The sequence below is a fragment of the Dipodomys ordii genome, unplaced genomic scaffold, assembly GCF_000151885.1.
Source record: "Dipodomys ordii isolate 6190 unplaced genomic scaffold, Dord_2.0 Scaffold9, whole genome shotgun sequence".
NCBI classification, from domain to species: Eukaryota; Metazoa; Chordata; class Mammalia; order Rodentia; family Heteromyidae; genus Dipodomys; species Dipodomys ordii.
In genome coordinates, this window is record NW_012267225.1 from 9744461 (window position 1) to 9764620 (window position 20160).

The window sequence follows — 20160 nt, forward strand, 5'->3', positions numbered from 1 at the left end:
CGGGGGCTCGCTCTACAGCGACGTCAGCACTGGCCTGACGTGGCGATCTGGCACGGCCAGCTCCGTGTCTTATCCAAAGCAGATGCCATTGTCCCAGGTCTGAGCGGCGGGGGAGCAGGCGCCCGGAAGGGGCGGGGATGGAGGGGGGGGTGAGGAGACCCAGGGAGGAGCAGGGACCCTGGACGAGCCGGGGTTCCCACCCCTGCACCGTGTTGATTGCTATTAGCATGATAATGAACTCTTAATGGTATCCATTAGCTGGGACTTCGACTGGCTAAGAACCAAGTACCTGGCACTGCAGCCTTCCAGTCCCTTTTCCTCCATTGATATCCGAGGAGCTCCTTCCGCGCCTGGCTTTGGCAGAGGAAAGTGGACTCTGCTGCGTCTCCAGAACCTAAGGTTTGGAGCCCAGAACTCGGCTGGTTGCCCTTCGCCGAGCTTTGAAGCCAGATCAGATTTCACCGGAGGAATCTGTCTCTCTCTCTCTCTCCTTCCTCTCTTCTACATAAACTCTTCCTCCTGGCGAATCTAAAGTGGAGGCCTGACTGCGACCTAATGGGATTGCACGGTTTGGGTATTCTTAATGACCAGGCAAATGCCTTAAATAAACAAGAAATGTCTTAATTATACACCCCAAGTAAATACGGGTTTCTTACCTTAGAGGATGTATTTATATAATTATTTGTTAAAGTTGTAAAAAGTGTGTAAGATATGTATATATCCAAAGATATACAACGTGTACATTTTTTTGTAAAAAGTTTAGAGGCTACCCCTGTAAGAACAGATATAAGTATTCTATTTTGTCAATAAAATGACTTTTGATAAATGATTTCAACATTTACCCTCTCCCCCTGCCTCTTCTAAGCCGTTACCTTGGCAACGTTTGCTAAGGAAGATGGGGGGAAATGGACATTTTGTGGTTTGCTACTCTGTACCCTGACCAGGCATGGAGAAAATTACCTGTTAACCTCTACTTCTTAAACTGTTAGCCAAGTAAATATCATTGTTGAACTGAAATCAAAATGGAGTTTTTGCACCTACCCCCATGGTAGGTGTCTCTAATGATAGCGCTGTTTGCACCTTAAGTGTTTGTAAATGGAACTTTGGCCAAGGCAGTTAATTTCACTTAGGCCTTGTTATTTATCGTGTATAATATTTCACTAAAAGTTTGCAAATGCCACCACTCACATCTGGAGTCTGGTTTTGAAAGTACCTGGTTTTCCAAGGAAAGAACACAAACCTGCCAGCAGGTGAAGGTCTCACATTTTAAGCTACAGATTTCTTTTTACAGGGTATGTCACTTAACAATCTGGTAGTGGAGAAGGCACTCCTTAATGAATTAAACTAACTGGTTAACATCTTAATAACCTCCCATGCTTGTGTATACCAAATGTGCTTCTTTTCCTGAAGAAAAAAAAAGCTATTGTTCCTCTGTCAAGACTAAGCTAATTTATTTGAGCAGAAGGCTGTTGAATTAGCCGAAGAATGCTTTGGCAATTGTTGAACTTTTTACCTGTCTGCCCAGTGGCTCGGCACATCATTCCTTTAAGAGGAGCTAAATGAATAGGGTTAATCTGTAGGGAACTTGGTCTTTTGAGTTTGAAAAACTTTGATCTTTTCTCCTCTCCAAATGTGCTGTATAGTCTGAAGTTTCTTTGCCTGCTGCCCGGCTCCTCTTGGTGCAGACCAATTGGCCACCGCAGAGCCTTAAAGTTCTTCCATTAAAGCAATGTGGGACTTTTACTTTAAAAAGGAGAGAGACCGAGGGAGAGGAAGACTTGTTACAGTTAGTGAAGACCAGAGGCACAAGTGCGCTCAGCCTTTTCAACAGCCTTTCCTGGCATTGTTAGCCAGCCTGCAGGCAGCTAGGCATGGGTTGAAGGACTATTTAAAAAAAAAAAAAAAAAAAAGGGTTCTGAAAACCCTACAGGTGGTCTGTACACATAATCCCCCAATTTAAAGCATTTTCCTTTGCCGGACAATTGCATTACAAAACTCCCTTCTTTTGCTGCTCCTAATTGAACCAATGAACTATTATAAACTACAAATTTTTCTTTTAAAAAAAATCCTCAGTGCCTAAAGTTCTATTGACTAAATTCTGGCAAGGTTTGTGAGCTGAACCTTTTTAAAGCCCCAGAAGCAAAAAAATAATAATAATAAATAATAACTTCTGCAGACATTTCTTGTTCAGATTTTTATTCCTTTATGCTTGTTATTTTCTGGCAGATTAGCAATAATTTAAAAGTAATTGGTAAGGTTGTATGTTCATGCTGAAAAGATAGCCCCAGGTTCCTTATTAACCTGTCAATCAAGATAAGAAATGGGCAGCTACCCTGCTAATGACAGGGGCATCAATCATTCTGGGGCAGGAGGGGGACTTGTAAGCATCATTCTTGGATGTTTGTTCTCTTTTTCTAACAGGAATCTTTGGTGGTTAATTTTTTTTTTTTTTTGCTAGTTAATAGGACAAAAGTTCTTTTACTGGTCTTTCTCACGAAAGAGGCTTTTAAAGAAGTTTTAATGGTAGTAACTATTTGCAAATCCTTTCCAGAATTATCATTGGTGTTGGCTGGGTTTTTCTAATTAGATATGTAATAAGAATATTTACTTTGGCTAGCATACCAATTTTATTTTTCAGTTTTAGCATACCAATTTTATATTTCAATTTTATTCTTGACAGGGATTGTAAAATTGTCCCTTTGCATCATTTTTATTAATGAAAGAATTACCATATTGTAATGTAGGTACGAATAACTAGCCTGAGTTTAAACCTATCAGGTGCTTGGTATACTGTGGCATACATAAAGTTTACATTGTTATAAAGCAGAAATCTGAGGGTGATTCTCTACCACACATGAAGGCCAAAGATAAAAGATAGATAAATTCAGTAGTTTGCAGGTTGAATTTCTAATAAGTGGCATTTTCATCACTGACCCATTCCCAGCTCCATGATGGCACTTGGGAATGTTTAACTTTGGGACTATTTACCATGTTAATTCTCCAGTCTAACCTTGCCCAATGCCCTGGTTGATAAGTTTTAGAAATAAGGGAGAAGTAAGTTTGTGTAGTCTAAACAAGATTACAAAGCAAACAACAACCCCTGCTTACATTCCAAGGACAAGTTTTAATCAAAGGCCTGTGCCTATCATCATGAAAGACTGGTGTGGAAATACAATGCCATTCCATGCCCTTTAAACCTAGGACTTGGGTCACAAGCTACCAACAGCCACATGATGTCTACTAATGGAATTAAAAAAAAAAAAGTGACTTCGAAGAAGAAAAAAACATCGGTGTAGGTCCACTTGCATGAGACAAGTAACTGGGTCACTTGGTAGGACATTCCTTTATGTTATACAAGGGTGACCTTAATTACCATGAGAAATGTTTTAAGAACTCTTAAATATTGGGGAGTAAAGGGATGTGGTTCTGTGGCTATAAGATAGATGTAAATAAACCTAACATGGTTATGAAACCAATAGTAAAGCCAAAGCTCACTAAAATCACTCCTGGGAGAAGTGATGAAGCTCACTTTTTTCTTGCTTTATAATAAATGCAATTTTTTTAAGTACCGTAAAAGAGGAGGCAAAGTTTACTTCCACCAAGTTGAAGGCATGAACTGTGTTGTATCCATTTCTTCGCTTGCACAGACTGTGTGACAAGTGTCTGTAATACTTCAAAGTCGGGGTGGGGTGGGAGGGAGAGTGAAGGAAGTCAGATTGCCTTGCTGAAAGAAAATGGCAAAAGAGATTCCGAAACACAGTGCAATTTTAAGTGTCTTGGAAACGTTCTGCTGAGGCTCAAAACAAAACAGAAGGGCTAGGAGCTGCTTCCCATCTTTCATACTCTACTGCCACCTTGTGGTAGCATGAAGTTCTAGAACTTGGCATTCATTCAAGATTACTGTACACCCAGCGCAGGCGCTGTCACTGGCCCACTCCCTACCCAGAGAGCCTGTGGGAATATGTATTTATAATTTGGAAGTCTTTCTCTTAAGCAAAATACCTCAATGCTCTATCCATTTAAATCCCCACAACTATCCGTGTCACATGGTAAGATTAATATCAGTTGAGTTAAATCCTCAATAATGTGGCTATGCTAAAATAATGTTAAACTATGTTAAAAATCAAATATCTTAGGGAAAAATAAAAAACTTAACCTTCTGAGTTACTTTTATTTAAGAGATGGTATGCTTGCTAAAGACCACTTTTTTCATGGCAGAAGGAAAGACTAATAAAGACTTTTTTGAAGTGAGATGTAGTTGGCTTGTTTTAGCTACACTAGTTTATGATTTCCCACATAAGAATCAATCTAGTAGATGTTCCTAAATGCCACCCAAGAGCAAGAACACATTGGGTTGGGTGAACAAATATCATCTGTGATCTAGCCAGGTGTTCAAGGAAACATACCAAGGAATGGAAACTATACTAGAAAACCAGGTTGACCAAAGAGAGAAGCAGCCACTAGACAGCTAGAGCTCGCTAGAAAGAAGAAACTGTGGAAAGACCATGTTTTGGAAGAAGAATGAGCCTAGGCTATAAGCTGCTACCTCACCTAACTCAAATCAGAAGAACTGGCGTGGATGGAAGGGTCGGAGAGGGGTGGAGAGAGGGAGAGAACATATCAAGGAGACACTAGCCAAGGCCTAAGACAAGTCACCTATCGGGGCCATAGACTTGTAAAGATCTAGGGAGCCTCAAGAACCTTGCCAACCCATAGACAAAGAACAGGGGAAGGCTTAGCAGTATTATGGAAATATGTCTGGATCAATCACAAGATGCATTTGAACCAATTCCTGAGTCTCACATGCACACTGAAGTTCAGTCCCTCCCCCTACAGGTTAGGAAACCAAGTCCAGAAGCTGGTGAGCAGACAGGAAACCTGGGCATGGAACCCAGTTGGCCAGCCTGCTTCCCATTTCTACAGGCTGGTTCCAGCAATTCTGTGTCACTTCCACATTACTGCTGCTATGTGTGTTCATACCAGAAACATCCCATGTCTGGGTCCATCCAGTTTACAGACTTCCACTGGATTCCTCATAATTTGATAGTGAGCTACACTATCAAACCCCAGGGCCTGGGAGGCTACCAAGGAGCTGTGAAAGTCCTGAATCAAGCCTCTGACTCGCCCATTTGTTCCTCACACATGCTCTCCCTTCACAATAGTCTAATCGGAGTAACAGGTTCCTAGTTGATAGCTAGGCTCTGGCTTAGTGTGGAGCCGCTGTGGCCTGACTGGAGTAATGGAGGAATCTGGTACTGACTGAGTTCACACTGAAGAGAGGGACCAGATGTGGAAAACATCGGTCCTGGCCAGCAAAGGCCTGGGGCCTTTCAGGGAAAGCCTCAACAGGCCAGCAAGGAAAGTAAACAGCAGAGCCACTACTCAGCAAAGATCAGTAGGAAGCAGGGAGTGAAAGACCTCCACAGCCCACAGAGCAGCACAGATACTTCTGGAATGTGCAAAGGTTCAATGACAGATTGGCTCAGATAACAAACAAGCCCAGACCTGTTTGTCACCCAAAACAATAGTGATACCAGGAAAAGCCAGAAAATGATAGGCAAACAGGAAACCCCTTTAAGGCAGGACACAGGCTAACTAAACAAGCAAATGTAAACGGCTTTCTAAACCTCAAGGTCATAAAGCTGGCAGGGGTCAAAAGAGAAGGTGTTGTTTGTTTGGGGTTTGGGTTTGGGTTTTTGTGCCGGTACTGGGGCTTGAACTCAGGGCCTGGGCCATTGTCTCTTAGCTTTTTTGCTTAAGGCTGGGATATTATCACTTGAGCCATACCTCCACTTATGGCTTTTTGATGGTTAATTGGCAATAAGAGTATCTTAGATTTGTTTGCCTGAGCTGTCTAAGAACTACAATACTCAGACTTCAGCCTCCTAAGTGATTTCAGGCATGAGCCATCAGCACCTGGCACAAAGCTCTGTCTATACCACCGTAGTTAACACCCAAGGAATCATGCCCTAAGCCAGAAAAACAAAGCCCAACCATTTTTTCCATAAATCAGTTTATAATTATCTGACAGCCAGCAGTTCCCAACCCCTGCCTACATGCTAAAAGCACTGAGGGTGGGTTTTAAAATACAGATGCCCAAACTACACCCCAACCTAACAGAATCAGAAGCTTTCTGATGTCACCTCTCAGGTGTCATCTGAGAATCCAATGTTTTCTAAAACTACTGCTGGTAATTATCATAGACAGCCAGCTGTGAATTGCTATTGTGATATAAAATAGAGTAATATGTATAAATAGAAATTTGCTCCAGGATTTGGTGGCTCTCACCTGTAATACCAGGTATTCAGGAGACTGTGATCTGGGGGCCTCAGATCTCCCTGTGCCTGGGAAGCACAGGCAGACAAATCTAAGAGACTCTTCATTCCAACTAACCACCCCCCCCAACCCAAAAAAGCCAAAAGTAGACCTGTGGCTCAAGTGGTACAGCACTAGCCTAAGTGGGGGAGAGAATGAGGGGGGAGGAAGGACGCGGTAGTATTAAGGATATTTGCAATTTTGTGACACAAGTCAATGAACTCTTTCCTCTTGTAAAATTGAAGCTCCATGCTGCCCATTTGTCTTCATTCTGTCACTGTCGCTCAGCCCTTGGCAACCAGCATTTTCCTTTCTGTGTCCCTGAATTTGACCATGTTACGTATTTTGTGTAATGGAGTTATACAGTATTAGTCTCTCAGTGACTGGCTTTTCACTTAGCATAAGGTCAAGGCCCATCCATTTGTAGTATGTGTAGTGTTTTTCTTCCTTTGAAGGCAGGATAGTATTTCATTGTACGTATGTAATATATTTTAGTTATCTCATAACTCGTGGATAAACATTGGACTTGCTTCTACCTCTTGGAAACATTGGACTTGCTTCTACCTCTTGGCTACTGCGTCTGATAGTAATTTACATTTTGAGACTTTGGTACAGAAGTACTCTGACCAACCCCCCTCCAGTCACTAATTATTGGTCCATCTAGTCATTCACCCAAACATCTACCAACCAACTGAGCCATGTATTCTCAATTACTAAGTCAATCAGAATAAAATAGGTTTTACAACAGTAACAATTCTAAGAAGGGTTGGGAAAGATGGGGAACAATGGAAGGGGTGACACTGATCAAGATGAATCTAACTCATAAATTGACATGTTGAATTAAAACTCCTTTGTACAACTACTTAAAGACAATTTTTAGTAAAAATTTAAAAAACAAACTTTCAGTAATTTTACAAAAAAATAATGTACCTTTGGCCAGGCACCAGTGGCTCATACCTATAATCCTAGAAATTAAGGAAGCTGAAATTTGAGACTTAAGGTTCAAAGTCAACCTGGACAGGAAGATCCATGAGACTCTTATCTCCAATTAACCACCAAAAAACCCAAAGTGGAGCTGTGTTAGCGTGCTAGTCTTGAGCACAAAAGCCCAGAGACAATACCCAAGACCTGAGTTCAAGTCCCAGATCAATACCAAAAAAAGCAGGGTGGGGGGGCTGTATATATGTCTAGCACACAGCAGCATAGCATTTTTATTCACCCGGTAACTCAAAGATGCAGGCTGACAAAAGCTTTATTCTTCATGGCTGCCAGAATGCTGCATTTTAATGAGGGAGGACTGGGTTGCTAGATATAACTACTCTTAAAAGTGTCCACATGGAAATAATACCCACCATGCTATTTATTATTGTATATATAACACACACCTTCGTGTGTGATAGGCTGTAGCAAATCATATAACCATATAGACCCCAAAATGCTAGAGGGACATGAAAATGGAGAATAGTTGTTGGATGACACTAATGAAAGATCTAACTCTCACATTAATACATCTCATGTCTTGTCTGTCTTTTTGCCATAGTTAATTCCACCAAAGTTAAGGCTACAACCTCTATCCTTTTATTTACTGTGAATTTTTTTAATTTTTATTTTTATTTTTATTGTGAAAATAATGTACAGAGGGGTTACAATTATATGGGCAAGATAATGAGTACATTTCTTATCAAGCATTGTAGCCTCCTCCTTTGTTTACCCTTCCCATCCCTTCCCATCCTCCCCCCCTCCCGCCCCCTACCCAATCCTCCTCCCCCCACCACCGAAGTTGTCAAGTTTGGTTTTCCACATAACAACTTGTACATCTCATTGTTACAATGGATCCACCTGTATCCCTGTTTGAATGATTTGTTTTTTTCCTTCCCCTCCACAAATTATACCGACATCAAATACAGTGAAAGCAGGGTTATACCATGGGAGAGGGACATACAAGGCAACAAAGAAATCATCTTATAAATGTGTTAGAAACAATCACCTGAAAGAAAAAAACATTTGAATACATATCTTAGGGTTCATTTCCCTAACATAAGCTTATCTGACCTTTTCTGCTTGACTCAGACATATACTAGTTGTTGCAAATAAGGGAAACCATGGGACCTAAGTTTCTTTGGGCCTGGCTTACTTCACTTAATATAATTTTTTCCAAGTCTTTCCATTTCCTAACAAATGGGGCAATGTCCTTCTTTCTGATGGAGGCATAGAATTCCACTGTGGATATATACCACATTTTCTTGACCCATTCATATACTGAGGGGCATCTGGGTTGGTTCCTTATCTTAGCTATGGTAAATAATGCTGCAATAAACATAGTTGTGCTGGTAGCTTTAGTGTGGCCTTGTTTGTGATCATTTGGGTAAATGCCAAAAAGTGGGATTGCTGGGTCATAGGAGAACTCTAGGTGGAGTCTTTTGAGGAACCTTCATACATACTGCTTTCCGAAGTGGTTGAACAATTTTACACTCCCACCAACAATGCAGTAGGGTTCCCTTCTGTCCACATCCCCTCCAGCATCTGTTGTTATTAGTTCTTGATTATAGCCATTCTAACTGGGGTGAGGTGGTATCTCAATGTTGTTTTGATTTGCATTTCTTTTATGGCTAGGGATGTTGAGCATTTCTTCATGTGTCTATTGGCCATCCTTCTTTCCTCTCCAGAGAAGTTTCTCTTTAAGTCTTTAGCACACTTATTTATTGGGCAGTTGTTTCTTTGAAGATTTGTTGTTGTTTACTGTGAAGTTTTTATTAGAAATTTAAATATAGAAATTTAAATATTAAAAAAATTATACTGAGATCAGGATCTCTGTCCTTGCCCTACATTTTTATTAGTCTCTAGCCTTGTGATTTTTTTCCCAAATGATTTGCCTCATCTGCAAAATGAAAATGATAATTTGTATGGGGGAGTGATTTTTTTGGAATAGCATCTCACTATGTAGTCCAGCCTAGCCACTAATTCCCAACCCTGCATCATCTCCCTTCCAAGTGCCAGGATTACAGGTGTGAGCCACCATTCCTGACTCTAAAATACAAATGATATCATCAAGATTTTTAAAACACAGTACATCTTATTTACCAAAAAAGCATATCCAAGATATTGTATTCTTCAGTGAAATATCCATGTCTTCCAAATTATTCATAACGTTCAAGAAATAGTGGTTTAACCCACCAAAAAGCAATAATTTCTATTGTTTGGTTTTTTATTTAGTGCCATTCTAAACCTTGTTATTCAACACATGGTTTGTTGAATACCTACTATGCTCAGACAAAATGAAATTCTGCTCAGGGGCCGCATTGACTACTAGGGGGTGCTAAATTAGAAGTCCCATATTCAGTTGTAAACACTTCCCAGTAGCAGAGTTTGAACTCAGAGCCTTTGACTTGCTCTCTTGGCTGGCTCTTCACCACTTCAGCCATGCCTCCAGCTTGGCATTTTTTGGTCATTTTGGAGAGAGAGTCTCACAGACTTTTCTGCCCAAGCTACCTCTGAACTATTCTCCTCTAAATCTCAGTTTGCTGAGTAGCTAGGATTACAGGTAGAAGATGTCAGGCCCCAGCAATAGCACTTTGTGTGAATTAAAAGAATTTTTAAAATCAGAATTGGAATAAAATGCTGTAGTCTCATTAGAAATATTTCATCCTTATATAATTTCCATATTTTAGATTGATATTCTATAAACTGGAACATTTTTCATAATTTTTGTGCTAGAAAGTTAGACTTTATGGGAAGGAAACTGACTTCATTTTAGGTTTAAAATGACTCACATACTCTTCGATTAAAAGAACCTTATACTATGACTTTGTAAACTTGCACTTTAATATTCTCAAAAGATTTAGCAGTCTAAGACCAAAGACTGAATTTTTCCAAATCACACAGAAGCTTTTAAATCCAGATTCAGTCTAATTAGAAGATTGAATGTGACTAATTCCATGAAACCTTCTCAAGAAGGATTAGTGCAAGACTAACACAGATGTTTCTAAATTCAATCAAGTAAAGTGACTGTGAGGTAAGTCAGTAACACTTTTCTGTAGTCATGAAATTACTGATTTGGCTTTCCTATTTAACCAATTTGGCTTTACTGTAAACGCTTCATTAATTCCTGTGAGAAATACCAGGTTAACAACAAAAGGTGTTAATTCCATTTGGATTACCAGCAGTGTTATTTCCTTAGCAAAAAAACACAACTTTGCCCACACAACCCAGAAGCCTTTCCCCAGACCCACACCACTGCCTTGCCATCCATCAGACCGGAGATCTCCTGGAGGTACCTACCACAGACTTGGGATGGAACCATTCAAGAAATGAGAAAATCACATTTGCAGAGTCCTTCCAGCCCTCTGTTGGTTTTCTTTCTCTTTCTTTCTTTCCTTCTATCCTTGCTTCCATCATTCTTTCCTTCCTCCTTCCTTTCCTCCTTCCTTCCTTTCTTCCTTCCTTCCTTCCTTCCTTCCCTCCCTCCCTCCCTCCTCTCTCTTTCTTTCTTTCTTTCTTACTTTCTCTCTCTTTTTCTCTTTCTCTCTTTCTCTCTTTTTCTTTCTTTCTTATGTTGTCCTAAGGCTTGAACACAAGGCCTGGATGCTATCCCTGAGCTATTGTGCTCAAGACTAGCACTTGAGCCACAACTCCACTTCTGATGGTTTTGGTGCTTAAGAGTCTCCTGGACTTTCCTGCCTGGGCAGACTTTGAGACTTGATCCTCAGATCTCAGTTTCCTGCATAACTAGGATTACAGGTGTGAGCCACTGGCACCGGCTCTTCTGCTTATGTTTTCTGGATGGCTCCTATATTTTTTTCCCTTAGATACTAAGCCCCATCCTGTAGTTCTTTAATTTAAAGTGAAATTTGCAGCTGAGAATGTGGCTTAGTGGTAGAGCAATTGCCTAGTATGCATGAAGCCCTGGGTTCAATTCTTCAGTACCACATAAACAGAAAAAGCCAGAAATGGTGCTGTGGCTCAAGTGGTAGAGTGTTAGCCTTGAGCAAAAGAAGCTCAGGGACAGTGCCCAGGCCCTGTGTTCAAGCCCCAGGAGTGGCAAAAAAAAGTAAATTTGCTATTAATATCTTTGTTCACCAAGTCCATCCAGAGTCTAGGCAATCCAGAAAGTGTGCATGCAAGGATTTCTGTGGAGTGTAAACATAACATAAAGAAAATCTGCTTTCTGAGTCAACAGCTCCTACTGAATAAAAGTGGGTTAGGAAATGTTGGTATTAAAATAGCCAGGACAAAGGACATAGCTAGCAAGATCAATAGAAAGCCCACAGATTGGGAGAAGATCTTCACTAGCCATACAACAGACAAGGATCTCATATCTAAAATATACTTAGAACTCAAAAAATTAAATCCCCCAACAACAAATCCTCAAAGAAACAACTGCCTGCTTAATAAGAGGGCTAAAGACTTACAGAGAAACTTCTCTGAAGAGGAAATAAGAATGGCCAATAGACACATGAAGATATGCTCAACCTCTCTAGCCATAAAAGAAATGCAAATCAAGACAATATTGAGATTCCACCTCACCCCAGTTAAAATGGCTATAATCAAGAACTCTAATAACAAAGATGCTGGAGGGGATGTGGACAGAAGGGAACCTTACTGCATTGTTGGTGGGAGTGTAAACTTGTTCAACCACTTTGGAAAGCAGTATGGAGGTTCCTCAGAAGACTCCACATAGAGCTCCCCTATGACCCAGCAATCCCACTTTGGGCATTTACCCAAAGGATCACAGACAAAGCTATACTAAAGCTATCAGCTTTATTTATTTTATTTTATTTATTGCAGCATTATTTACCATAGCTAAGATATGGAACTAACCCAGATGCCCCTCAGTAAATGAATGGATCAAGAAAATTTGATATATATATATATGTATGTATTAATATGTATGTATTAATACATAATATATATCTAATTTTCTTGATCCATTCATCTACTGATACATACATATGTATATATATACATATATATATGTATATGTATATATACATATATGTATATATACACATATATGTATATATATATACATACGTATATATACATATATATAATGGAATTCTATGCCTACATCAGAAAGAATGACACCATACCATTTGTTAGGAAATGAAAAGACTTGGAAAAATTATATTAAGTGAAGCAAGCCAGGCCCAAAGAAACATAGGCCATGGTTTCCCTTATTTGCAATAACTAGTATATGCCTAGGACAAGCAGAAAAGGCCAAAACATATGACCATATAAGATAATGCTATGCTAAATGAACCCCAAGATAGGGACACACGAGATTTTATCTTTCTTGCCGTTGTTTTTAACGTGCTCATAACGTATTATGTGATTTTTTTTTGTATCTTTTGTATGTTCTTCCCCCATGGTATAACCCCTGTTTTCACTATATTTAATTCCAGTACCCTGCATCTTGTATATACATTTTTTTCTAATTTGGAAAGTGGAAGGGAAATAACAAAATGCTTAAATAAGGGTACAGGTTGACTCATTGTAACAAAGAGATGTACAAGACACTATGTTGAAAATGAACTTTACAACTTTGCGGGGGGGGGGGGGGGGTGGAGAAGTTGGGGGGGAGAGGGAAGGGATGGCAGGAGAAAAACAAAGGAGGAGGTAACAATGTTTGATAGAAAATGTACTCATTACCTTGCTCATGTAACTGTAACCCCTCTGAACAGTATCTTTACAATAAAAAATATATATACAATAAAATAAAATACCCAGGGTATTAGTCTATTGGGGAAATGTCTTTCTGCTGGATTTCCAGCATCCTTAGTGAGGAAGGCCACAATCCTTTACTTTGGACTGACCTAAAGAAATCTTTTGTTTTTTTTGTTTCAAGGTTCTTCAGTGAACCTTTCAGGGCCTGGTTCCTAAGTGTAAAGTTACTGGCTTATCTTCATGTCAATCATAGGTAGGTCCCACCCACTATTCCCTTAGTCAAGCCATGTACACACAAAGGCCTCAATGTCCAAAGCCAGTGTCCAAAGTCCAGCTCACACCCTACCCTTGCTACTCCAGACCTAATTCCAAACACTGGCCTATTAAACCCTGCTTCTTGAGCTGGGCACTTATGGCTCCACCTGTAATCTTAGAAACTTGAGAGCTTAAATCTGAGAATCATGATTCGAAGACAGCCCAGGCAAAGAAGGCCCGAAAACTCTTAATTCCAATTAATCCCAAGAAGCTGGAAGTAGAGCTACCGCTCAAGCGGTAGGGCTCCCCTGGGGGAAAAGGCTAAAGAATAGTGCCCAGGCACTGAGTTCAAGACCCAGAACTGACATCAAAACAAATAAATAAATCCTGCTTCTTGTCCTCTAGTACTGGAATTTGACTTTAATCTCCCCAAGTAAAGGAAGTGCCTAAGCGTCATCCTCCCTGCCCTGGCCTCCTCCTCCATCTCTGCATTTCTTACATTAGTTAGTCTTCAGGACTCCAGGACCTTAGCATGTTTTCCCCTCTTGACTTTTCAGTACCCATGTACTTCCTCCTTCCATCCCCTCAGAAGTTCCAGGACACTCTCTTGTTTCAGCTTGTCCTGCCTCCTTATAGTCCTTTCTCTGATTGGCCATGCTCAACAAAGTGTAGTTGATGGACATAGGGAGCCTTTTTTCTCCATTGCATTTATAGTATCCAAGCTTGAAGAGTCAAATCAAAAGCTGAGCCTTCAATAGGTAATTTAACCTAAACCCCACCCAGAAAAATCTAAGAATTATAGTAATATCATTTCACACCTCTGTTTAATGACTTGTTAGATTAGGGTTTGTCTGACTTTTGACATTTAAACTATGTAAAAGACACAGTGGAGGTACCTTCTACCAGATCAGACAGATTCTGTGCATGTTGGGTAACTGATAAAAGAGCCAGATGTGAGACCAGTGCTAGTGGCTCACACCTGTAATTCTTGCTACTCAGGAGTCTGAGATCTGAGGATCATGGTTCAAGGCCAACCCAGGCAGGAAAGTCCATGACTCTTATCACTCCTTAACTAGCAAAAATCTGGAAGTGAAGGCCTGGTGCAAGTAGCAGAGCACTAGCCTTGACTGAAAAAACTAAGCAAGAACTTGATGCCTTGATTTCAAGCCCCAGTACTAGCACTAAATTAATTCATTAATTAATTAAAAGATAGATGCAAATAAAACTTTAACACAGCTGGTAAGATGAGAGATCTATGAAATGAACAGATTAATCAAGAATCTTGGAAATTCTCTGCTGATTAAAAAATCAGCAGGTGGCAAAGAGAGCTCCTCTGTGGCCATACATTTTTCTCTGTGTTCAGAGCAGAAAAGGAGAAAGCCTAGAGCAAGCCAACAGTTGATTGGGGTATATGGAGAGGACATTTTTTCTTGTCTGGAGCCAAGTTGCAAGAATTAGCTAAGTGTGGAGAAGGAATACAGCTTTTTTTGAGTTTAGTTTCTCCTGCTGCATGACTATAAGATAATTACCAGTAAGCCTCAGTTTCATTATTATATATCTATATATATATACATATACACATACATATGTATATGTATTATTGTTATTGTAGAGGTGATACACAGGGAGGTTACAGTTGCATGAATCAGGTAATGAGTATGATTCCTTTTTGAAACATGTCTTCTCCCCTTCCCTTTCTCTCTCCCAGTTTTTCCCCCATGTCCTCACCCACAAGATAAACAATTCATTTTCCACAGAGTCTAGTGAGAGCCACTGTTGTATCTGTTTACACTTTGTTCCACCTTTTCTGTGATCTCCCCTTACCCTCCCAAAGAGAAACAAACTAACAGGATATAAGGAAAAGAAAATAAAAACAACAACAAAAAGTCTCTTCTTTCCTTTTCTTAGATTTCATTTCATAAAACATCATGTAATAAAATCATATGCACATAGCTATTGAGCCTTTGTGATCCACTCCTATGCATATCTTCCTTTGGCCTCACTGCATGAATGTCTAGAGACCTGTAGAATTTATCATGTCCCAGTGTATTTTTTTAAAATCATTCAGTATGTTTACTTGTAGAATTTAGGCATATTATAGTTACCACAAATGAGGGAAAACAAGCAACCTATATTTCTTTGGCTCTGGCTTACTTCATATAATATAATTTTTCCCAGGTCTTTCCATTTCCTTATGAATGGGCCAATGTCATTCTTTCGGATGGATGAGTAGCATTCCATATTATATATAATCACACCACATTTTCTTGATCCATTCATCCACTGAGGGGGATCTGGGTTGATCCCATATCTTGGCTATGGTAAACAATACTGCAAGGAATATGGTTGTGCTGGTAGCTTTAGTGTGATGTTTGTACTGTATTGGATAAATGCCCAGGTATGGAATTACTGGATTATAGGGAAGATCTATATTTAGTCTTTTGAGGAATCTCCATACTGCTTTCCAGAGTCTTGAACAAGTTTACATTCCCACCAACAGTGTAGTAGTATTCCCTTTGGCCATATCCCGCCAGCATTTGTTGTTGTCAGTTTTCTTGATAATGGTTATTCTATCTGAGGTGAGGTGGAATCTCAATGTTATTTTGATTTTTGTTTCTTTTATGAGCCTCAGTTTCTTTATCTGTACAATAGTACTGCTGGTCTGTGCTCTTGGCCTCAGCAGGCACTCAATAAATGTTCTGCTCTTCTAACCAAGGGATACTAGAATGTCTCTTTTACATGTCAGTGGTCAACTCTCTCTCCTATTTCTTCCAGTAGCTAATCCAGAATTCAATCCTTCCTCTATCTCACCATCCTCAGAACCTCTTCTCACCTTCACATCTGACCTTCAGATCTTCCCTCACCTCCTGTGGCCATCTTTATCTCTTCAACCCTTGTCCTTTCCTTTAGTCTCCAAAGATTCTTTCTTCAGTTCCAACCTTCACACTATGGTCATTGTTTCATCCTCTGTCACCTGGAACATTTATCTGTCCTTGATCCCTCCCTGTCACAGGTGATGGAGGTCTTGTCTCAGTTTGTTGGCTGCTTAGGTTATAAGTTGGCTCTTTAAGTTTCATGGAAGGAAATAGATAATTTATTACATTACTCTTATGGTCCTATTGAGACAATCGTTGACTAACTGTTCACTCAAACTTGTTCTCCTTTTGGCCTGTCTTCTAAAACTCCACTGCCTTCAGAATCAAGTTCTACTCCAAGAATGTGGCCAGATACACTGGTATCCCCTCCAGGCTGAGTCTGTGGGTCTCTCTGGTCTCTCCTACAGCAATCAAGGTATCTGTGGGCACAGGATGGTGGAGTTGTCAGGCAGAGGTTGCCTTGAGTCACCACCTAGAACTGAGCTGCCTGTCAAAGATGAACACTCTCGTTGTTTACAAAACTTCTGTCCTGAAGTTAGACTTACCTTTTACAGCAGCTGTCCCTTAATGTGCACACTGCCTTGGCCCTAGGCAGGAGGGTAGAAGCTATCTCTCTGTGGGAGGAACATGGAGGGTTGCCTTTGTGAGGGAAGTAGGATTAGGTAATAGTTGGAGGATATGCTGTCTCTACAAAGACATCAGTAGCTTTGTAAGAAGAGCCCTGAGCTACCATGCTTGCTGCTATTCTGTGTGATGCCCTCTTCCACACCATGATGTAACAAGAGCTCACTAGATGTCACCTCTTCTCCTGAAATTCCTAGCCTCTAAAATCTCAAGAAATATATCACTTTTCTTTTGGAACTGCAAGTGTGGCTCAAATGGTAGAGCGCCTGCTTAGTGAGTGTGAGGCCCTGAGTTCAAATCCTATTTCCATCAAAAAGAAATGCACTTCTTTGTAATTTAGCCTCATCCTGAAGCCCTCAGTTCAATTCTCAGTACTGCCAAGAGAGAAATAATGGTAAGAATAGTAATAATAATAATTCACCACTGAGAAAAATAATAGTAGTAGTAATAATAATTTGCCCATCTCTAGTATTTTGTTGGACTGTTCTTACCATTTTTTTTTGGTCCGGTCGTGGGGCCTGAACTCTGGGCCTGGGCGCTATCCCTCAGCTCTTCAGCTCAAGGCTAGTGCTCTACCACTTGAGCCACAGCGCCACTTCCGGCTTTTTTCTTTTTGCTTATGTGGTGCTGAGAAATCAAACCCAGGGCCTCAGGCATGCAAGGCAAGCGCTCTACCACTGAGCCACCTTCCCAGCCCCTGTTCTTACCATTTTATCTTATGGAAATCCGTGCTTGAGTAGGTAGCAAGATGGCTACTAAATCCATCTTTATCAATACTAAAAGGACTGACAGTCACACATTTTGTTGATAGAGTCTTGAACTTAGAACATTAAGGAATCATCTAGTCCAGAACTGTCACTGCTCAAAGCAGGAAACCAAAGCCCAGAGGATTAAAGCAACTGCCAAGTAATGGTGGATAAGGAATAAGAGACCAGATCTAAACTAGGTGCCAATCACTCAAGCCTATAACCCTAGCTACTCAGGAGAGTGAACTTTAAGAATCATGACTCAAAGCCAGCAAAGGCAGGAAAGCCTGAGAAACTTTCATCTCTAATTAACAAGCCAAAAAAGCCAGAAGTGGAGCTGTGGCTCGACTAGTAGAGTGCTGGTAGAGTGCTAGCCTTGAGCACAAAACTCAGAGACAGCACCCAGGCCCTGCTTTCAAGTTCCAAGTCCAGCACACAAAAAAAATTCCAGATTACCTCCTCCACCTTGGCTCAGTACCTGCCTCCTCTCTGAGCAATCAATGCTGGAGGAGCATGTGCAATTTCCATGGCACAAACCTCAGACTCTGCACTCTTATGGTAGGATATGGGGCATCAACAGAGTCCAAAGCAACTCTACCCAGTACCACCCACATAAAAACTACACTTGTTTGAAAACCCAAACTTGAGCATAGACTTCAAAGGTAGAAGGAACACAGCCATGCTCTGCCCAATCCTCCTGAGTCGGTGGTCTGAGCTCTACTTAGTCATCTCCTCTTTCCTGCAATTACCCAGGACCCTGCATAGGCTCATGGCACCATGTTTGTTGACTTCATTACCTTTCACCACTGAACATTATTAAGGCTTAGGAAGAGATTCTTGAGGGTCCTGTGAGACTGAACACAACCTCAAAGAGTTCACCAAATTATGCATGGTGAGGGACATCAACCCAGATGAGCCCCTGAGTACTTCAGGACTACAGGACTAAAAAGTGATGTTTATTGAGTGACTACTATGTGCCAGATGTGAGTCTCAATGTTAAAGAAAGGCTTAAGGCATAGATTACAACTTTAAGTGGGTTGGGGTACAAAAACTAAGACAGAGAGAGGAAGAGAGATGATCTAACATATGATGTAATGTATGATATAAAAAATGTCTACCATTACACTCCGTTTTTCTCATCTACTTCTCTAGAACTGAACTCTCTCAGGACAGTCTTAATTGTACAGCTCTCTAAAGTAAACAGGCAAAACCTAGACTGCAAACCTTGTGACAATTCTGTAGTCACTCATCAACAGCAAAATTACTCCTGCTACAGGGTGAGGGCAACCTCTCAGCAAATACACCACGGACAGCTGAACCAGCCATGGGCTCAGCCACATCCGGGTACCTTACACTCGTATGCAGCAACAATATAACTAGCCCCTAGCCAACATGTTATGAGCAATGTTTTCTGCACTGGTCCTTGCTCCCTTACCACAATGAAGCAAGAAGTGCCCCATGTAATGTAATCTATTTTATTAAAGAAGTCTCAAGTGATGACATATATGGACAATATAACTTTCATCCAAGCAGAAAAGCAAAACAATCTATCAACATCCACCCCAAAGCATCAAAAGATTAACAACTTGTACTAATGTAAGAGAACCAGCTTTACATTAAGCACATATTGTCTATGTTAATAACAGAGCTCAGTGGCTCATCCCTGTAATCCTAGCTACTCAGGAGGCTGTGATCTGAGGATCATTGGAAGCAGAAAAGTAGCTCCAGTTAACCACCAAAAAGCTGGAAGTGGAGGTGTAGCTCAAATGGTAGAACACCAGCCTTGAGCCAAAAAGCTAAGGGACATTGCTGTGTTCAAGCCACCAGAACACAGCGCAAATACACACGTGCGTGCGTGCACACACACAATAATAATCATATACTCGTATATTGATTATATTATAATTATATATTGTATTGGTTTTAATTATACATAATTTTATGTTATGATTGTTGTATTAATAATATATAAGACTCATATATAAAATATAATTACAAGTGTTATTCATAAAACACAGCCAGAGTGTAGCCTGCATAGCAATCTCATGGTAACCAGCGACCTGAGGTTTCTAATTAATTGTTAGCCTGGTGAGGGTGTTTAAAGGTCAAGAGAGTGTTCTGTAAATTACATTCCTTCACACACCCAGAAGTCTACTTGTGCCCGTGTCTGCTCAATGCAGGTTGAGGTGCTGCCCGGACCGGTGAAGATGGGTTTTCTGTTCTCATACGGGCGATCTGGGCCAGCGGGCCAACGAGGGCCAGCGCGGACCAACGGGGACCAACGAGGGCCAGCGGAGGCCAGCGAGGGCCATCGGGGGCCAGCAGGGACCAACGAGGGCCAGCGGGGACCAACGAGGGCCAGCGGGGACCAACGAGGGCCAGCAGGGGCCAGCACAGACCAGCGGGGACCAACGAGGGCGAGCGGGGACCAACAAGGGCCAGCGGGGACCAACGAGGGCCAGCGGGGACCAACGAGGGCCAGTGGGGACCAACAAGGGCCAGCGGGGACCAACGAGGGCCAGCAGGGGCCAGCGGGGACCAACGGGGACCAACGAGGGCCAGCGGGGACCAACAAGGGCCAGCGGGGACCAATGGGGACCAACAAGGGCTAGCGGGGACCAACGAGGGCCAGCGAGGGCCAGCAGGGGCCAGCAAGGGCCAGCGGGGACCAATGAGGGCCA

At 41.2% G+C, this 20160-nt stretch overlaps 1 protein-coding gene across 1 annotated transcript in view; it reads left to right on the forward strand.

The window, feature by feature from the left end:
• The window catches only part of Fzd8 (frizzled class receptor 8), a gene marked incomplete at its 5' end in the record, with an annotated part of 21592 nt that extends 1501 nt beyond the window's left edge, over positions 1-20091 (forward strand). The window contains 2 exons of the mRNA XM_013009234.1: positions 18736-18836; positions 19660-20091. Of these exons, the coding sequence (XP_012864688.1) occupies positions 18736-18836; positions 19660-20091 (533 nt within the window). The remainder of the gene's footprint in view (positions 1-18735; positions 18837-19659) is intronic.
• Between the last annotated feature and the right edge of the window lie 69 nt (positions 20092-20160).